The sequence below is a fragment of the Aulonocara stuartgranti genome (assembly GCF_965226115.1).
Source record: "Aulonocara stuartgranti genome assembly, chromosome: 14".
NCBI lineage: Eukaryota > Metazoa > Chordata > Actinopteri > Cichliformes > Cichlidae > Aulonocara > Aulonocara stuartgranti.
In genome coordinates, this window is record NC_138950.1 from 38,373,467 (window position 1) to 38,394,216 (window position 20,750).

The 20,750-nt window shown below is 41.5% G+C and overlaps 1 protein-coding gene across 3 annotated transcripts in view; it reads left to right on the forward strand.

The window, feature by feature from the left end:
• The window catches only part of bcas3 (BCAS3 microtubule associated cell migration factor), a 319,739-nt gene that overhangs the window by 52,809 nt on the left and 246,180 nt on the right, over positions 1 to 20,750 (forward strand). For all 3 annotated transcript variants that reach the window (XM_082502293.1, XM_082502294.1, XM_082502295.1), the window contains exons 14-15: positions 4,168 to 4,301; positions 11,779 to 12,106. In XM_082502293.1, the coding sequence (XP_082358419.1) occupies positions 4,168 to 4,301; positions 11,779 to 12,106 (462 nt within the window). The remainder of the gene's footprint in view (positions 1 to 4,167; positions 4,302 to 11,778; positions 12,107 to 20,750) is intronic.

A 20,750-nucleotide genomic window follows, 5' to 3' on the forward strand; every position in this document is an offset into this window, starting at 1 on the left:
CCCAGGAACAATAACTGCCTAAACTAAAGGCAGATAGGAAATAACACAAACTAAATCACATAACAAAATGAGACAAATACAAACATGAACTCAGAGCGCTGGGTCAGAGACCCAGCCTGTGACAGGGAGATTGTTGGGCAGTATAATTGCAGATGTTTGATAGAAAGCAGTTAGGCAAAGAAAATGAGTGAATAAGGCCAACTGCTATATTTACCATTTAAAATCACCTGCCTAAAATAACACTGCTCTTTCATGCTGTTTTGACATGTCGGAGCATGGATGTAGGACCGTTTTGGAGGCCAGATGTGCACCTTGGTTGCACAGGTGAATTGTCCTGCTGTGGGAGCCAAGTGCTGCTGGAAAATGCTGTTGTCACAGGGGTGTGTCCAGGTGTCCTTAACAGTACAAGTAGCATTTAAATGAATGTTAGGACCCAAGATTTCCTGTAATGAGAGGATCAGCGTTGTCCTCTTCACTTTTTATTGCTTTTAATATTGTGGCTGTGCGCTGTATATGTCCAGTATATGTACAAATCCATTCAGACAGACATAACGTCCTGTCCTTCCCAGCCCTGAAGACAAAACCTCCTCTTTATGATGGATAGTCTTTCAAAGTAAATGGGCTCATTTGCTCTGAAGTTTATGCATCCTGGTAACAGCGAGGCTATCCGAATCCCCCAAGTACTCCATCTTGTAAGCTTTATCCCCTCCACATGGTTATAATTTGAGAATTTCCCGATTTTCAAAGCTTTTTTTTTTTCAGCGTAGTGTTGTTAATTAAAAAGTGGACTAGTTTTGTTGTGGCGTTCCACTTTGCCAAGTAGGGAAATCACCCTCTTCTTTCCATTTATTTCTTTGCCTTTCTCGCTCTCTCTCTCTTTCAGCCGTTCGCCCTCCCGTCCCGTCCGCCTTTGTCAAGAATAAAGCTAGCCCCACCACTTTGTAAATGAAACATCCTCCCAACATTAATGGGATTGAGCAGATGTTTTCTGTTTGGATGGTCAGAGATGGGACACTAAAGCCTGCAGCAAAACAAAACAAAAAGATTTCAAGAGGAAAAAACCCCAGAAAGCAAAAGCAGATATTTATGGAAATGATTATATCACTTCCCTCATATCCCATATGAACGCATGTCTCGCACACATGGCAAATTAGAAGTCACCTCTTCCAGTTTAGCGCACGTCTTAGAGCATGTGCCAGCGATCTTGGTACTAAAACATCGTAAATAACACTGTAACCCCTGGGACAAGGTGTTATAAATAGGACGTGTCAAACCCCGCTGTAGCCAGCCGCTGTTTAAAACCTTCTCTTTTCACCCACCGGGCCGCTCAGCTGCTTTTTAATTTGGCCCTCCCGTGGGCTAACCGACTGACGCCTCTCGGCAAGGGCCTCTGTATTTCAACAAGGCCACAAAAGCCCCAGTCCTCGGGCACTCGCACTCGCAAAGCTCTCCAGCCTTCCTGAGCTGTTACTTTTTTGGAGCCCAGACTCTACCATCAGCAGAAGAGAAACACCGGCCCTGGCCAGAAGGCAGTGGCCAAGTCTCATCTGTCAGAAAGCTAGGGGCCAGACTCTCCAGCCACTGGGTGGGCAGGGCCCGACCAAAACAGAGAGAGGAGCAAAAGTGAACGAGAGCGGAGAACAGGGGAGAGAGGGTTTGAGAGCGAGAGGAAGCTCCCAGATAAACAGACCGCAGCGCCTCAACTCCTAATCGCCCTGCGCTTCCGTTTCCAGACTCTATAATTAGAAGGGCCCCGGCCCTTCTTTCTCTTTATTCCCAGTTGACGCAAATGCTTCTTGTGGCTTGGCACCTCGTTTGGGGCGTGGGTTTTCAAGAGTTTACAGGCCCTGGGCCTTAGCTTTTTGGCTTTCTGGTCGCTCTGATACAGCATGACTAGCTAACCACTGTCTTAATGCACACTTCACTTGGCTTTAGTTAGAGTTTCTTTCTTCCACCTCTGATAATCTGCACGAACCTATCATTTATCCAGATTTTCATCATCTGTGAGCAGTGCTTTTTCTTTACTAATTTTCAAATCTTGGCCAAGGGAAACTTCGACTCTGAATGTGCAAAAATGGCTTCTTTTTTTCCAGAAAGGGAGTGTTTTCCATCTCCCTCGCACGTGTTGTTGGATCCTTTTAATCTCATGCCATTCCAACATCCTCTTTTCACATTTGACATGCCACCCAATAAAGCCCGGCCACTAATTAAAACCTACTGCAGCCTCCACATAAAAGATTCCAAGTGGAAAAACTGAGAGGAAAATACTAATTACTTTAATATTATTTATGTCTGGAAGTCATCAGAAGGACAGGGCCTTGGACATTTTTTACACTCTGCATCAATGAGTTGTATTATGAGTTGCTGCTCGATCTCCATGTTTGTAGCATGTCAGAAGGTTTCTGGGGATGGGTTTTGGATTGTATTTGAAAAGCAGTGTAGACGAGCCAGTTTAGATCTGGGTTTGTTCTGGTGTGGTTTGTTGGGCATGTTGTTTATGGTTTGGACCTATACTTTCTGGAGTTTGACGAGCTTCAAATAAAACAGGACCAAATGAATGGGCCTGTCAGTGTTGGTTACACTTGTGCTGCGCTGTGGTTCAGCGTTTTGGTGATTCTGAATGCGCATAGACACGCCCATAAATGTGCACTGATGCTCGAATACATAGATTGCCTCTTTTATGGACGCTCGTTTCGTCTGTCCTTGAACAATCACAGGACTCGAGCCGTGCTTTTACCAGACCGAGCTATCATGTAAGGCAAAGTTGCATTTTATGACTGTCACAAATGATAGCTGGCTATGTTTAATGGGCTGGTTTGTTTGTTTTAAGTGCATAGTAATTCTTTCATGCTGTCTAACATGTGTCATGCACAGTTTGTATGGTTGTATGCTGCTGGAATAAAATGCAGTTGAAATATTTTGGTTGGTCAGTAGAGGTGGGAATCACCATACATCCCACGATACGATATTATCACAATACTTAACGCACGATACAATATTATTGCAATTTTTTAAAATATTTTGCGATATTCAGATTCTGTACATAAAGGTAAACTTTATCAATATTCATTTTATCTAATATCAAAGTCTCACACTCAGTCTTTCTCTCATTTCAGTTTTATTGTTGACAAACTGAACGGTTCGTATTACAGTCTAGTCCAACTTAACTGAATGCAACCATCTGGTACAATTATAGCTATTCTGAACTATGCAATTTATGAAAACTATGCAGCCCCTTCAGCAACTGAAGAATTTGAAAGTAAATTAAAACAAAATATAATTTTACATTAAATAAAAAAGTTTTAAACTTAATTAAAATAAAACATGTCTTAAATTAAAATAAGTAAACTGTCATGTTTATTGCTGCCAAAAACAAGTTAAACACATTTGGACAGTGAAGGAATGTCAGGGTTCTTGCTCAGAAAAAGGATCAACATGCTCTGAAGTCAGAACACAAAAACCTTTTTTGTAACAAAATATCGATTTCTGCTGTCCCTGCATCGATACATTATTAGCAAACAAAATATCACGATACTGCACAGTATCGATTTTTCCCCCCACCCCTATTGGTCAGTGTACCATTAGGAACAGTAAGACACACTGCAGAAATTGGAGTATCATTTTGAATCATCTTGATTAAAATGATTAAAATAAACAAACAAAAACCAAGATGTAACATGTGCTTCAGGTGATAGGTCTAAAGGTCTCTGGTGGAGTGATGGGACATCATACTGCCTCATTTGATCGTTTGATGATTGCGGTAAAAACACATCTTCTAAGGCCAGATGATATGCATATGGTTAACATAGATGTTTTCCTCTTCAGACCACATTATGTTGTATGGATGGGAACCTTATCATTATGGAGTATACAGCACTATTGACCTCCAAAGCTTAATTTGTTCGATTAGTGTCATCACTGTATGGTTTGGCCCAGTTGAAAAGGTAGGCGCTGCTACATGACACAAATGTAGCGCGAAGTGCATTTTAAACCGTGCGTATTACAATATTTGAGCATTAGCCAAAAAACAAACAAACAAAAGGCATGCATTCAAGCAGCTGCACGATAAAATAAGAACCATTTATACAGCACACATTAAGAATCAGCTTACAGTGAAGCCGGCTAACGGACTGATTCCTGATGTCAGTGACTATGTGTTCTTTGTAGGAATGCTGCTGGTAACTGCCGACACCCTGGGACATGACTTTCACGTCTTCCAGATCCTCACCCACCCGTGGGCATCTTCGCAGAGTGCCGTTCACCATCTCTATACGCTGCATCGTGGGGAGACCGAAGCCAAGGTCTGAAACAAACTCAAACCTACACGCACACTGCAACCATCCACTGGGAGTAATAGTACAGATATTTAATGAGTGTTTAGATTGCATTGATTCACATACACATACATTCTAGTCAAATGTAGTAAATTGTGAACTTGTATGTAAGTATAATTATTACTTCTTTCTTCCTGTCAAATCACTGCAATATGATTAAGATAGTGAAGATAGTGAAACCAAAAAAAGGGTAAGAACAAAGGTACGGTATTACAAACAAAACACAATTTATTACTGCTCGTCCCTCCATAGAACAAAAGTATGTGTAATAGTGACCATGAAATTTAAAAACATTAGCGCGATACATAAGGTCAACAATAGAAAGTAATGCATTTATTTATCCACCAACCTCATTTTTACTACCTTGCTGAGCTGTGCTGCGTAGATGGCTGGACCTTCCTCTCCCTGACTGTCTCCTTTGGCTGCTCCAGGGATATTTTACCAGCTCAAAACCATAAACTTTCCAGGCTGTCCCGGTTCAGCCCAGGGGTTTTCTCCTCATATTTTTTAGCGCAAAACCTAGGTGGCGAAGAATAATCTTACTGAGATACCTGGACCACCGGAACTGAGAGCTACTCTCCCTCTCTCCAAAGATGAAACAACCACTATCTCATGACCATATTGTGGGTAGGAATGTAGATCAACTGTTAAACTCACAGCTTTTATCATTTATTTAATGACTTAGTTATCCTCTGTTGTTTCTTCATTTCCTTTCAGTAGTAGACAGGAGATGACCCTTCCCTTAGCTGTCCAGTTTGAGTGAGATCCAGGTTTGGACCAGTCCCCCTCCAAACCACATTCCCATTTAAACAGATACATTTATGAGAAAAATACATGATTGGTAAAGAAAAACATTCATCCAGTTTATAGAAAATAACATGCTCCACCCCCTCGATGAACTGCAACATTTAAACAGCATTAAAACATTACCTGTGTTGTTATTCTATACAATTTAGCATAATTGTGTTTTTATAGTACGAAATCACAACAACAGTTACCTGAAGTTGCTTTATATTGTAAGGAAAGACCCTACAGTAATACAGAGAAACCCCAGCATTAAGACAACCAATGAGGATGTGTTTGTGAAAAGTGGGAAGGAAAAACTCCCTTTTAACAGGAGGAAACATCCTCCAGAACCAGGCTCAGGGAGGGGCGGCTATCTGTGTGACCAGTTGGTGATGAAGGGAGACAGAACAAAAGACTTACAGAGGAAGAGAGCCAGAGATGAATTTTAACTAATGATTAAATGCAAAGCTGTGTACAGATACATAGTGAGTGAAGAAACACTTGCGTGTTACCTGATTTAAACCTAACCATTACTTTATCAAAAAAGAAAGTTTTAATTAAAGAGGATGTCTCTGCTAAAATCTTGAGTTGACACATTATTACATGTGGTCATACATTCAATAATACTTTAGGGAGAGAAAAGAGTATATCGAGCAGTATATTAGCTGTGGGCAGCTAATTTTCACCACCTACACTTTGACACTTTCACTAAATGTATGGTCTATAATAATGAAGTGAAGGGATATGGTAATTAATTTAATAAAACAATGAAAAGAAAAAAGATTGTAGTTCTCAAGATTATTTTTAGTTTGACTTTTTCTCATTAATTACAGTAGAAAGGAGAAGTGCTTGCTCAACAAAAGTACTTCAGGCCTTGTTAAGTTCAGGATTATTGACTGGGAACACACACCATCACATGCACACACACTCCTACAGCCTGCCTGCAGTTAATGTATGACCAAACGTCAGGTCTGCTGACTGGCTGCACACTGAGGGTGCTTTGATCCAAGCCCTTGTAAACACTGAATGCCGGCCCCTGCCTGTGTTTGGGACAGGGGTTATCACCACAATAACACACAGACACACACACCACACACACACACACACACACAGAACTCAGAAACATACTGGGAGTCATAAAGTCTTGAGTTAGGTAGGTGGAGGTGGACGCCTTATCTGTCTCCAGCGACCAAACATGCGGCTGGCTGTCAGTGACCCGAGGCCAGGTAAACAGACCTGCGAGCTGATAACAGCTGTAAGGGGCTGAAGGCGGAGCAGAAGGTGGATGAGCTCAGAGCCACGAGGCTCTTCTACTAAACTTAACAGTCTGTAGCATCAATTGATGTCCAGTCATCTGAATGAATGAAAAATTAACTGGCACATTTATTTGTGCTTCAGTAATGAGGCTGCTCTGTGAGAACACAATTTCTTCAGCCTTTATTTTTAGCAGTGGTTCCCAAACTTTTTTGCTGGGCCCCCCTTTGTTTTACAAGAAAAATGTTCGCGCCGTGTGTCGCTAGCAATCACGTAGCACAACATTATATACCAGGTAGTCCAACTTCAGTAACCCTGCAAACGCCACTGCTGTTTAGTTTCTGTCTTCATTTATGTTGGAAGTGGTAGCAGAGCTGTACGTTTGAATTAGTTTCAAAAATCTCTCAGTCAGAACATGGTATGTCAAGTTTAGGTGGAAACTAGCGAGCTAACTTCCTGTTAACTTCTAACTCCGTTAAATTTAATAAATTCTGTTTTCATGGATGCCTGGATGTTAAACTTAATTGGTACACCTGATACAGCAGCAACGCTGATGATTTTATTAAAGATGAAATCATTTAGACCGTTTTTAACTCTTAGTGTTCGTTTGACTTTGGGACCTGAAGGTGACGGAGTTTAGGACCCAGATTACTCCGAAGCTCCTCGCTACGGCAGCCGTAATGCTCTGACAATCCATCAAGCAGTGCAGCTTACCAAAGTTGTACTAAAACGTTTTTAACAGATTTTTGCACGCCCAAATCGATTCAAGGTCAGTAAGCACAACCGGAATTCATACATAAGGCACACTCTCGATTTTTGAGAAAAATAAAGGATTTTAAGTCCTTATAGTGTGGAAAATACGTTATACAGAAGAAAAGAATATATCGCGATATATATCGTTACCGCACATGCTTAAAATTATACCGTGATATGAATTTTAGGCCATATTGCCCAGCCCTAGTCACCCTTAGCAACAATAACTGCAATCAAACGTTTGTAGTAACTGGCAATGAGTGTTTTATAGCGCTGTGGACGAATCTTGGCCCACTCATCTTTGCAGAATTGTTGTAATTCAGCCACTTGGAGGGTTTGAGCGTGAACTGCCTTTTGAAGGTCATGCCACAGCGTCTCCAAAGTCCTCATTTGGTCTTTCTTAAGTCATTCCGAGATGGACTTGGTGTGTTTTGGATCATCGTCCTGCTGCAGAACCCAAGTGTGCTTCAGCTTGAGGTCGTGGACAGTCTCCCTCAGGATGTTTTGGTAGACAGCAGAATTACCACAAAGATTCAGAATCTGAATCAGAGTGCTTTATTAATCTCTAAGGAAATTATGTCAAGGCTTCCAGATCCTGAGGCAGCAAAACAGCCCGGCCATCACACTACCACCACCATATTTTACTGTTGGTATGATTTTCCTTTTCTGAAATGCTGTTTTACTTTTACGCCAGATGTAATAGGACACACTTTTCAAAAACTTCAACTTTTTCCACGTCTATTCCATGTTTTTACCATTTGTGGATAATGGCTCTCACTGTGGTTCGCTAGAGTCCCACAGCTTTAGAAATGGCTTTATAACCTTTTCCAGACTGAGAGATCTCAATTACTTTGTTTCTCATTTGTTCCTGAATGTCCTTGGATCGTGCTATGATGTCTGGTTCTTGAGGATCTTCCTTTCTTTGTCAGGCGGGTCCTATTAAGCGATTTCTTGATTGAGAACAGGTGTGGCAGTAATCAGGTCTGGGTGTGGCTGTTGAACTCAGCTTTCCAAAGGTGAAACACCACAGCTCATTTAAGTTATAACCTGGGGGGAGCCACTTTTTTGCACACAGGGCCTTAATAATAAACACCTTCATTTAGAAGCTGCATTTTGTGTTTACTTTCTGCTCAGTGGTTTGGTATCTCCTTTGTTCAATCAATAGACTTCTGGGGCAGATGGCCCCGCCCCTTCCTGAGCCTGGTTCTGTTGGAGGTTTCCTCCTGATAAAAGGGAGTTTTTCCTTCCCACTTTTGCCAAAGTGCTTGCTCATAGGGTGTTGTCTGATTGTTTCTATATTATTGTAGGGTGCTTATTAAGAATATTAAGCACCTTGAGGTGATTGTTTTCATGATTTGGTGCTGTATAAATAACATTGAATTATAGTAATGCAGCACATGTTTTCAACAGGTAAGACGTCTGAAAGAACGCCAGTTAAGCAACCAGACTCTCAGACATACTGTTGTAATACGTATATATATATGTGTATATCATTAGTATTAATTCACAAATGCACCCATAAGGCCTTCTTTTCTTTATAATGCTCGGCATGTCATACGTGATCTTCAAAAACAATTTGAAATTCCACTTTCCCTCACACATTTTTAAATTAGCTCAGGCCTAAAGAAAGAAGCTGCTTTACTGTTTTCTTAACTTGCATAAAGTAGTTTGAACCTGCATATTGACTAATATTGGTTTTCAGTGTTTCTGAGATCTGATTTTTAATGCCCCTCAGGCCCCTCAGGTCGCAGCATTTCATACTGATTGACTGATGTTCACTCTTTGTGTTCTCCAGATTCGTTGAATGGTTGAACGATGTTATGTACCTTAGATAATAAAAGCAAAATTCTTTGCAGTTTAATACTGAGAAATGTTATTCTTGAAACAGCTGATCTATTTGCCCACACAAGAGAGGTGAACCCCTCCCTTCTCTGCCTCATTTCTGGGGTACTTTTATTTATATATATCCAGTCATGTTACTAAGATGTTACTAGTTATATTGACATTTTAGTTGTTAGATGTTCCACTGTGTTTTGTTAAGCAGCACAAAACTCCATTTTTTGCCTCTATTGCAAATAAAAAAAAAAAAGATTTTAAGAGTTTTAGCAGTTGACATGTTGCCTTTCCATTGTTTCATTATGTAAAATGTATTTTTATGTGTTTATTTACATTCTAATCACTGTGTAAATGGAGTTTTTGGGGACAGACTGTCACTGTCAGATTTCCTTTGTAACCTACTTCCACAGAGTAACCAGGCTTCTTGTGCAAACATGTGATTTGAGTATTTGCCAATTATATGTCAATATTTAAAAACCTTACTGACTTTAATGTTAAAAACATCTTGTTTTAATGTTGTGATATTTTTTGTGAAGCAGTGGAAATGATCTAAACTTGTAGTTCTGACACAAAGCAGCAGCTCCAGTCCCAAGAAGACATTTGTGTTCAAAACCCACATCAGCCATCTTTAGTATATCCACATTGTTTAAAAGCATTTACACACTTATGGATCTGTTTAAATCTATTACGCTTCTGCTCACAGTTAACAGTGCTTTTCCATCGTTATAGATCAAATTAGGCTGCCGTAACAATATTGACAAACAGAGGCCTGTTATGTAACTTTTGTAATCGTAGTTAATCTGTCAAAGTGAGAAGGATGAGGCGTCCGATGCTAACGACCACATAAACCCTCGTTAATTGTCCATCTCACGCCTCCGTGTGAGAGGTGTTTATCTGGTCACATCTTTGTCACATTCTCGTCATTCTTTCAGACTTGTTCTCAGGTCAGCTGAGATGCTTAATCTTCACTACGTGGTGTGACTGATTTAAAAAGAAAAACAAAGGCATTAAACTCGTCTTATCATCTTCTGACTGTCACACATGTCATCAAGTACTTTGTTGGAAAATACAAGGGAGAGCTATCCAGTCTTTCAGGAATGTGCTACCTCCACATCAGCCCTTGCATGTGACTGAAAGCAGATGCATTCCGCCTTTTTGAGATAACATTTGACAAATGTTTGATATGTGGATGGTTGTCACACCATGAAAGTACAATTATAGCCACCCTTCAGGTAATCCCCCACCTGATCGAAATGGATTTGGCCATGATATCCAGGACCCATTTACTGTTGGAGCCCTGACAGGTCTATTATGACCAATTACAACACACACAAAGTAGCCCTTTCTCATCTCTGAGTCATCTCTTATAAGCTACAGCAGAGGTCAGCCCTCCTCTTTCAGTCATCTTTGTAAAGTAAAGTAACTGTCTGGTATGCAGAGGATGCCCCATTAACTGTCATTGCTGGGGACAATTACCTCGTCTGACCTGGCAAAAGATTAGAAAGGCCTGGAGGGACAGAGCTTTCTCTTTGGCTGGCTGACTGAGGAGTCAGGCATTCCTCTTGTAAACTTTCTCCTGGATCTACACTCTCCAGCCTGCCATATAGATATAATAGATATATGTATTATTATTATTTTTATTTTTTTAAAGGCATGCCAAGTGATAGATGCAGTTTCAGCGCACAATCATTTCATCGGTCTGTCACCTTATCTCTTTGTCTTTTCATTTTCTCGCTCCCACTCTCCAGTGCTTGTATTGTCTCATGCAGCCTATTTGTCTGGTTTCCTGCATGTCTGACGTGCTCGGGGAGATCCTATCTTCTCTTGAATGTCTGCTCCCTGAGTGTTGGAGAAGAGCAACTAAATAAGGATGCCATTTTTCTTGGTCATTTATTTTATCGCCAAACAATCTCATATCTTATTATCACCTCTTGCAAAAACTGTTGTCTGTTTCTGTCAGGCTAGTCGACATCTCAGTCATATCTCTTGATCTCTGCGATTAACACTATAGCCCAGTCACACTAGAGTTAGTTGCACTTTGGAGTAGTTTACTTTTGCGTCCATGTTTCTGTGCTGAATAAAATACGCAGGCATGTAAATATATTTTACACATTCATCAAGTTATTTTGAGACCATCCATCCACTTTCTGCCACAGGTCTGGGTCCGAGGGACAGCAGAGAAGCCCAGGCCTCTCTCTTTGACCATATTCACAGATGGGATTATTTTGAATTGTGCACAAATGATAATATGCCAGTGTGGAAAAGCTTTTTATCTTTGCCAACTGTCTCAGCTGAAAGAAGCTTCATTTCAACACTGTATCTTCTCTGACCAGCAAATCTAAAATCAAGGTCCACTGTAAACCCATGTTTGGGACAGTAGGCTTTCCACACTGTCCCAGAGCCATCCCACCAGTGATATTAGGACCAAAAATTTAGGAGGTTTACCACCCTCCAAGTACTTAGTTTCTCAAGTCACTCAGTGTGTAGTTTGTATGGAGTAGGCATCGTTCTGTTTTAGGAGCGTATGCACCCGAGGATCATCCACATAGAAGTGGCTTCTAAGAATGAAACTGAGGGGCTGCAGATACAGAGAAAAGATGCCCAATGACTGATCCCTGAGGATGTGAGATGGTTTAGACTAACACAAAAACATTCTCTCCAGTTTTTACACGTCGACCAGCCTCTACACTTTAATGGAATTTTCAGAAAGAAAGTTTTATGTGGTATGTGTCAACATTTCCACTACTTATGCTTATGGTGTGACATTTATCTGCTCTGTTTTTTGTCTGATTTTTTTTCACCTGTCTGGATCCAGGTACAGGACATGTGTTTCAGCCAGGACAGTCGCTGGGTAGCCGTCAGCACCCTCCGTGGCACCACACATGTATTTCCCATCAACCCCTACGGCGGTGCACCGTGTGCCCGGACTCACATGTCCCCACGTGTGGTAAACCGGATGTCGCGCTTTCAAAAGAGCGCTGGATTGGAGGAGATTGAACAGGAGCTGAGCAGGGCAGCTGCTTTAGGAGGAGGAGCAGGAAGTCTCGCAGGAAGTGGCTGCATCTTAGGTGGAGGAGGCATCGGTGGGCGCTGTAGCCCCATACCTGGCCTGTCCAGTAGCCCCTCAGGGTCTCCATTACATGGTAAGGAGCTGGGAGGGTGAAGAAGTGAGACGCTTATTGATGTTTCAGTTTTAGAAGTCCAAGTTGGCGTCTCAGCAGTAGAGTTGTGGTCAGAAGAATACATACACACAACTGGTAACAATGAAAACTGTTAGGAAGAGCAGATTTAGGAGTTTTAAGTGGTTGCCGGTTGGTAGCATAGCAACAGCTGTGACTCCTGACATGCTCAGACGGGTGTGAGTACTGTGTGGACATATGCCGCTTCCAGAGGGGACACACTGAGCACCTGTGAACATTTTGAGTTTTGTATGTAAAACTTTATATTCAGCCACATGTTTCAAAAATTACTTACTTGGCTTCTATGTCCATTTCTTAAAAAATAGAGCTTTTTAAAACTGGATTATTCTTTTTGATACACTCTGTATATTAGTGAGTTGTCACAGTGAGTAATAAATGTGTTAGTCGTGATGTAATACATGATTGTTCCAAAACTAGATGACAAGCAGCTTCCTCAGTTCTGTAATCTCTGTGAACTAAACAGTAATTCTCATCTAGTCTGGTTATGTTGACACATTCACATCCTTAGAACAGACCACGGATTCCACCCAGAACTGTTTACCAGCTGTGATATACTTGGAAGTTTAGCCTCGAAAGTTCATTAGACTCTCTATGAGGGTTTTTTTCCAGCCCCCATTTTTGAGAATAATTTAATCTGGCAGCAAACGTCATAGAGAGTTTATATAAGTTAACAGGAAATCCAAAAACTTGTTTCTGTTAGTTTACTCATTTACTTTTCGCAACTTCAAAAATAAGGTACATACTGACCCATGAAGTTTTGATACAGTTATATCCTCACATACCGAGTGCTGAAATCAGTGTGTAATGTGTTTACATCATAAATGACTTAAATTACCTGTTGTCAGATTCATTTTTAATTTTGATTTATTGAACCTTTATTTATACAGGAAGTTCCACTGAGACTCTGTCTCATTTACAACACAGACCTGTTTCAGACGAACATATTAAAAAGCTTCAGGTTGACTGTTTTTAATGATCAGTTGACAATTACATCAACAACATAGTTTACAAACAGCAGGTTTTGTTAGTAATGCCTTAGCGGCCACGTTAGTGTTGCTCACTTACACTCTTTTCAACTTCTGCAGAGAATCTTTGTATAATCTAAGATATAACCTAACCAAGTGGCCAATGCCGTTCCCAGCATTTATACTTGTGGGTGGTGTTTTATGTGTTAATTACCTTGTGGCTGTGGCCTGGTGTTATATGCTGTTCTAGCCATAATAGAAACAAATGCAGTACTGGGCCTTTTCCCTCCTGGGTCCCCACACTTTGTTGTGGTCATGTTTTTTTTCCGTAGGCAAATCTGTATGTTGTTTGTTCAGACATGAAATCTCCAACCAGGAATCTGCTGTTGTCTCTGAGTCCTTGTATTGAGGGTATGATTGTTGTTCCTTATATTTGAGGCAACGGTTATTTTTCTCTCACAGTTCCTTTTGAAAACTGCAGCAGAAATGCATAAGAGGAAACAACTGTACTGAGCAGGCCAATCACAGTAGCTGTGGCCTCCATTAACGCAACAGTTGGTGACATTCCTGGGACAGCGGTGACGACACAGGTCTTCAGACGGGTCTGCAGTTACTGCGTACATACGGCGTAGACTTATTGCCCATCCCCTCTTGCCACCCTCTAACACGTTAAGCAGGGAGGGGGCAACCTTTGCATTCACCTAGAGATGTGTTTCTGTCCACATGACGACTGTAAGCACGACAGTCGCTCTTTTTCAGCAAGTATCTCTCCGTCTGCAAGTATTTTGTCGTGATTGTGCAGCGATATAAAAATGGTGAGCTAAATGGAGTGTTACTTCAGGTTAGAGATTGCTGCAGTGGAGTCTGTGTGTGTCTGTGTGCATGTGTGTTTGTGTTTCCAGTGACTGGTTGTCACAAGAGCCACTTTTCCAGGGACTCTGCCACAACCTTGTCTCCCTTGTTTGTCAAACACTATTGCAGGCCACTCACACTAGCTGTGTGTACCTTTCTGGCAAAGATGCACGCTGATAAACACAGACTTTGTGTAACCTGCACTGTTTGACCCCAAAGGTGTTACTGGGAGTAAATTATCACAGTTTCTATGAGTCATGGTCTTCCTGGAATATCGCTGAGCTTTGATAAATGTGCTGCTGCCAGTAGCGGGTGGATAACTTGATAAACACTTCAGAGAACCACATGACTGGGAATCGATTGGTGGGTAATTCTGCATGCTATAGTAGAAGAGGTTTGAAAACTTAAGTCATGTTTTTTCGTGACATACTTTTCATCTTACTGCCGTGGAAACAAGCTCCTGAACTTTAAAATACTGTAACAAGCAGTTCGTTAACTTCAAAAGTGAAGGTCATGCAAGCAGATGTGTGATCTATTCCACAGAGCAGTGTACTCCTTTGGATATGTACACATCTTTCTTTTTATTTAAGAGAGACACTGTTATTTATCCCACGTTGTGTTCCAGCAAAAAGTGTTAATGTGCTGAAGTAAAATATTTAGATGGGCAGTTTTGTTTGAACCTAACCTCTTGCAGTTGGAAGATAAATATTTAAAATCGTGTCTTATCATATCTAACAATTTTCTCACTGTATCCTGTGACCAGGCTTTTTGTTTTTATCTGATGTATTCCCAATGCCATATCAGATGAACTCACCTCACTTTATCTTTTGCTGGATGTTATTAGCTCAGTGGATGTTGTTGCAGTGTTTTTCGTTCACTTATTTGAACTGTCAATATGAAACATCTGTTTAACCCAGAGGCATTACAAGCCTTGTAGTTCTGAGTTCAGTTGATTCGATGCTGTTCTCTCCTGTTCCTGTTTTTCCTGCTGTGGTTCATGAGGTACGGCTGCTCGTCTGCTAAGATTGGTCACTCTGAGTGCAGTCACACCCTCCGTGATTTACTGCTTCAGTAAGTGCGTTACACTGTGGCATCAACGTAAACACTGTTTCATACCATATTATCGGTTGCTGCTGTGGAGGCACCGATTCCTATCACTGGACTACTTGGATGCTCACATACGGCAGAAATGTGACACCGTAGTCTGGTCTCAGTCTTTTACCTTTGTCTGTTTGTTTGTGCAAATTATACACAGTTTAAAAACACGTATTTGAAAATGTGTTTGAGTTTGTTGGGCACTATAGCAGATTACTGCTGCTCGAGGTCAATCGGCTGGACTGCTAAAAGACAGAATAAATATTTGGAGGGTTTAGCGTCGTTATAATGAAATCCATTCAATTTTTAGGTGTTTCACAATATTGAACACAGGCTATTTTTCTGAATAATAGCAATAATTGTCATAAATATTATAGATGGAAATATTATAGATGATCCATGTCTCTCATCCTACGCCCAGCATTGTGCGGCCCAAAAGTCTTCAAATAGTTGATCGAAGATGCTGGACTGGCACATGAGGTTTCAGGGTCAGGTCTTACATACACTCTCCTGAGTGCTCTTGCTTTCTTTGTCCTTCCTGTCTTCCTCGTGTAGCTCCCCAACCCCCCACCACACACACACACACACGTACATGCATGGACACATTCCTCCACGGTGTGAAAAATAGTTCATCAAACATTAAAAGGATGTCTGGAGAGTCACTGCTGTGCTGCGATGAGAGACAGAGAAGCACAGAAACATCAAAGTGGGCTCGGAGGTGAAAGTGACTTAGCAAAGTAATGAGGTGCAATTGAGGAAAAATGAAGAAGAGATAGAGCAGAAGGAATAAAAGTGGGAGGAGGTAGGCGACAGAAGCAGGGAGAAAAAGATAAGTTTGTAGTAGCGGTGCTGAAAGCCGGGGTCTCGGGGAGCGTGGTCGTAAATCACACTTTGGTTTCAAAGGAGAACATTAGGGCCACCTGTCAACAATTAGTCCACACAGGGATGCCTAACTCTGTGTGTGCGTGTCTAGGTGTGTGTGTACATTTGAAAAAGATAGTGTCTACCTGTGGTAAGATATATAAAAATGAGCCGCTTTTTCCCTTTGGAGAAAGTTTGACTTCACTGTAATGTTCAAAAGGTTTCAGGAAATTAAAGTCGGGTTTGACATGACATCAATTTAAGAATTGCCAAAAAGTGCCTATTTCAGTAATCCATTATCAGTTGTGACCTGTGGAGGAAGGTCATTTAGGTCTCTCTCTCTTTCTCTGTCTGTCTGTTTTTGGTTTTTTTGAAGATAAATTGGCTCCGAGGCATCCTGCCTCATGTAAATTTAGAAATGCAGCCCCTACCGCCACCAGCGTTGATAAAACTCCATAATTTTCACCGGATGCAAACACATCGAGTCACATTTGCTTTTGTGTTTACCTTCCGGCCTGTTTTTGCTGGCTGGGTGTGAATTTTGGGTAGCAAAGACGGTTTTCTTAGGCTGGCACAAAGCAGCAGGGTGAGGCAAGCTGGGGCCGGGCCACCTAGCCACAACAGCTGCCCTGTGATTGTCGCCAGCGAGGACAGCGTTGATTTTTGGGAAGGAACTGTAGAAAAGTACACATCCTTCTCAAAGCTGCCAGCCTCAGGCCACCGGCACACCTAAAAATAGAGCCTGCAATTGGCTGGCTTCTTGTCACTGTTAAAATCTGAAATGGCTATTTATGTCCTTGTGTACAGTACTTTTTTCTCTCCCCAAAGCCTGTCCTCTGTGCGATCGATGTATTGTCATTTGAGGTGATGACCCATAATGTGAGCGTCCCATGCTGTAAAAGTGTGGTTTGTCTGCGGCGCAGCTCATACAAGGCTAGATTAGTAAGTGCATATTCTGTGCACAGGGCAGAGGTTATTGAGGCTATACCAGGCATATGGCAGCCACTGCAGACGTTTTATTATTCAGATGTCTTTCAGCTCCAACCACAGTACTGTATAATACAGCAGTGTGTGGAGGAAAAAAAGCAGCTTGATCATAATAATCTAAAAACCCTCTTTGATTTTCGCTTTGCTTTGACTTCATATTTTTACTGCGCCATAGTTCTGAGCAATACCTAGAGATGAGGTTTTTATCTGCTGACTGAGGGTCAGTTTTTCTACTGTCCACATGAAATGCTGTGAAATGTCCCGGCTTTCCCCTTTTCTGCAACATGTTTATGACAGTTATGACTTGGTGTGCATTTTTTCACATGCTTGGGTGCCTTTCATTGTATACATAGCACCAGTAATACACTTCCCAACCATAAAACATCAACACAGGGCTATTAGTCAGTGCAGCAGATTTGTTTCCCCGCAAAGCAGGAGCCCTGGTGGTCCGATCATAGGGCCATCTGGGCCCTGGCGCTGGTTCAGAGAAAGAGGGGGAGGCGAAAAACAAGGTGTGACGGGAAACTGTTAATTCACTTGTTGATAAAGGGACACTTCCTTTCTGCTATTAGAGGCTGACGGGTTGCTTATTTGGGTTTGGACTTTTGTTTTATCTCGCCCTCCTCCTCCTCCAGCGCTCCCCTTCGTCAGTCATCGTCCTGTGGTGAAAAACACCAACGCTCTGCTGAAGCCGATGCCAAGGAAACATTACCTCATAACTGCTGGTGTGTGACACGTATGTGCACGGCCTCGCGCTGACCCTGTTTTTAACAGTATAGTTTACCTTAAGTCAAACAGTCGCAGCGTACAGACAGAAAATCTAGAAAGTTTCGCAAGATACGATAGATGGCTTTAACAGAGGAGGTCGGGATTTTGATTTCAGTAACGTGTAAACTGCACGAACCAGTCGGATGGATTACTTGTCCAGACTTTAGTCGTCATAATGAGCTGTCCGCCTTGGATCGCTGTCCGGCCTGAGGCTGAGCTAGCCAGCATTTGCAAAGGGACCACATGCATGCCATTTCAGATTTTTATTTTATTCTTTTTTAATTTACTCTCTGATGTGGTTATACCATCTATACCATCTCCACGGCTACTGACCTCACCCAGATATCAGCGATATTTAGCTGACGCATGTCCAACCTCACAAATGAGTGGACACATACTTTCCAGCCATTTGGTGCCGTTCATTCTCACGTGTAGTAAAAGGATGGTCAAATATATTGCAGCAGAAATGCTAAGCCTGCTCTATCCCTTGTCCCCTGTAACAATCCAAAAAGCGTTGTTTTTTTTTATCAGTCAGTCTGTTTGATGCCTAAAATGAAAGACTTGAACTTGTTACATTTATTCACTGATTTGTCACATTGTCTCCAACATCAGCTTATAACCAGCCATATTTTTTTTCATTGGTTTATATTGAAACTCATGTTCATTTTTAAAATTAAACATAGTTATGTACAAAAGAACATGATGAACCATATTAAACTTTTATAAATGAAATAACTCGTGGAGGGGACAGATTTCGAATTTTCTCAGATAGATAATACTTTGTACTTTTCAAATGTATGAAAAAAAGTTCCCCAGCAGAAATAATATCTGTTGATATTTAAAACTTTCCAGTAACTTTTAGAATGGACATAAAAAATAATTTTAGGTTCACTGGGTCAGCAAAAGCGAGTTGAGCCTCTGCATGCGTCTGTGACCTCGCTGTGCTGTAGTTGACAGGACCGAGTTTATCAGTTTCTTACCTTTCTTTGACCTTGTCCTACATTTTCTGTACACCCAACAACAACACAAGGATGCACATGGTAGCACTCTCCCCTGACATGAAGTTCTGACATTTTATCAATGACGGCAACATTACTTCCTGTTCTTTATCCTGAGACATTTGTATCGTGCTTCTGTGTCTCAGCTGAAAGTTGGAAATAGATCAGAGTCATTGATCATTTGGGAAGTATCAGTCAGACAGTAGAATAAGACAGAATAAACTTTTGAATAATAACATGATTATAGAGGTGAAGACGCTGTTTTATTACCACAATGATCCTCCGTGTGGCGCTGTGTGGTCAGGATTGCCGACACTCTGCAGAGGGAGGAGCAGAGCAGGCAGGCCGTGCTCCGCAAAGAGAGACGCACAGAGAGGAAAGGACTCGTAAAGCCTGACTTGTTGCTGCAAGGATTTCGCCTTGATACAAATCTAACAACACAGAGAAAGCAGGGTAATTTCTCTGGACCCTTTTTTATGAATGGTCACTTCCTCCAGCTAAAACAACTTGCAGCCCTCCTTTGTAGGTTGTGTTTTTTTTAAAAGGCAGTCTAAACACTTATCTGGTGAATGTGGGGCCTCTTCTCGACCTCTCTTCTCCTTTTCAGTTTTAACATATTTAGAAAACGAGAAAGACGCAGTTACATTTGAAATGAGATATTTTATATAACAGCGAAGACACTTTATTTCTTCTCTGAGCTGCCTTTGTTTTCATAATTCGCCTCTTTTATTGGTGACACAGAAACCAGCTTCACCTCTAAATCCTACTGTATAGATCTTAATAATTGAAATGACAAATTACTTGTCAGCAGGAAATAGGAATTGGCAAATGGCTTCCTACAAGGAGCAGATGTTCTTTTAAAAGCATTTTTCCCTCGACCTGCCATGCAGTCAAGAGGATTTGTACATTACTCAGTACATTTGATTTAACAGTCGTGTGCCATCAAAGGTAAGCTAGTGTTTGCGGATCGTGTTTGTTGCCGGCTCCAGCGGCAGGATTCTCCCTGCGGTCGTCGCAGGAGCCAGAGCCCAGCTTGGCTTGAGTCAATAAACGGAGAGCTCAGCGTAAAACCACACAGCAATCGAACAAGCTGTTTACCCTGAAAATTAGCCTTCCCCTCTACTTTTAAGGCTTTTAAACCAACCAAAAATACACAGTGCAAGGAATATGTATCTTGGCCAGCATTTGGGCTCCGCCAGAGACCTCTGTCCTCTTTATAGGAACCCTAATAACTCAGCCTCCGTAGCCACTAACCCTCTCGTCACTGGCTGCACTCATCATTATTTGATTTGCAAAATTGTAAGGTAGAGATAAAGAAATAAAGCTGGCTTGCCATTACACACAGGCAGCACTTGTGGCTTACAGCTTATTGCCTGCCATGTGAATAGCACACGCTCTGAAAAGCCAAAGCCGTCCATTGTCACAGAAATCGATAGATTTTACATCCTGCTTTTGTTCTGTGCAGCACTTGGATCCTTATGCTTAAAAATCATTTCTATATGAATTCTGAAGCTTAAATCCTTCAAGACGTTTCTGTTCGGTCATCTTTTTAATGCAGGGTGTGTGCCCGTGTAAAATATGCATTAAAAAAATGTCAAACATGCTGTTGCTGCTAAAAAATGTCTCTCAGATTCATTTCTTTTTCTTCATAATTCAAACCAAGCTGATTTGAGTTTAAAGGTGCACAAGCGACGCCGCGTCTTTGTAGTCCTTAAAAATAAAGAAGCGTGTATTAACCTGAAAGAAACCTTTCCCTGCTTTGCCCTCAGATTCGTTGTTTGCTCGTGGACTAAGTGTTTTTGACGTGCTGTTTATTTAGACTGGGAAGTCAAAATTCTGCCTGCTGAACCCAGATCATAGCGGCCTGCAGGTTGTTACCAGCAGAACCGCAAAAAAAGCCAATCAGCACGAGATGGGGAGAAAAGCACGTCTGCACCGACTTTCCACGTTTCTGTTTGCACGTGTTTAACTGCTGTAGGTGGTGGATGCTGGTCCATTAGTGCAGACGAAAAAAGACAGGCACCGCTTTGACAAAATAATTAAAATACCAACCTCCTTCAA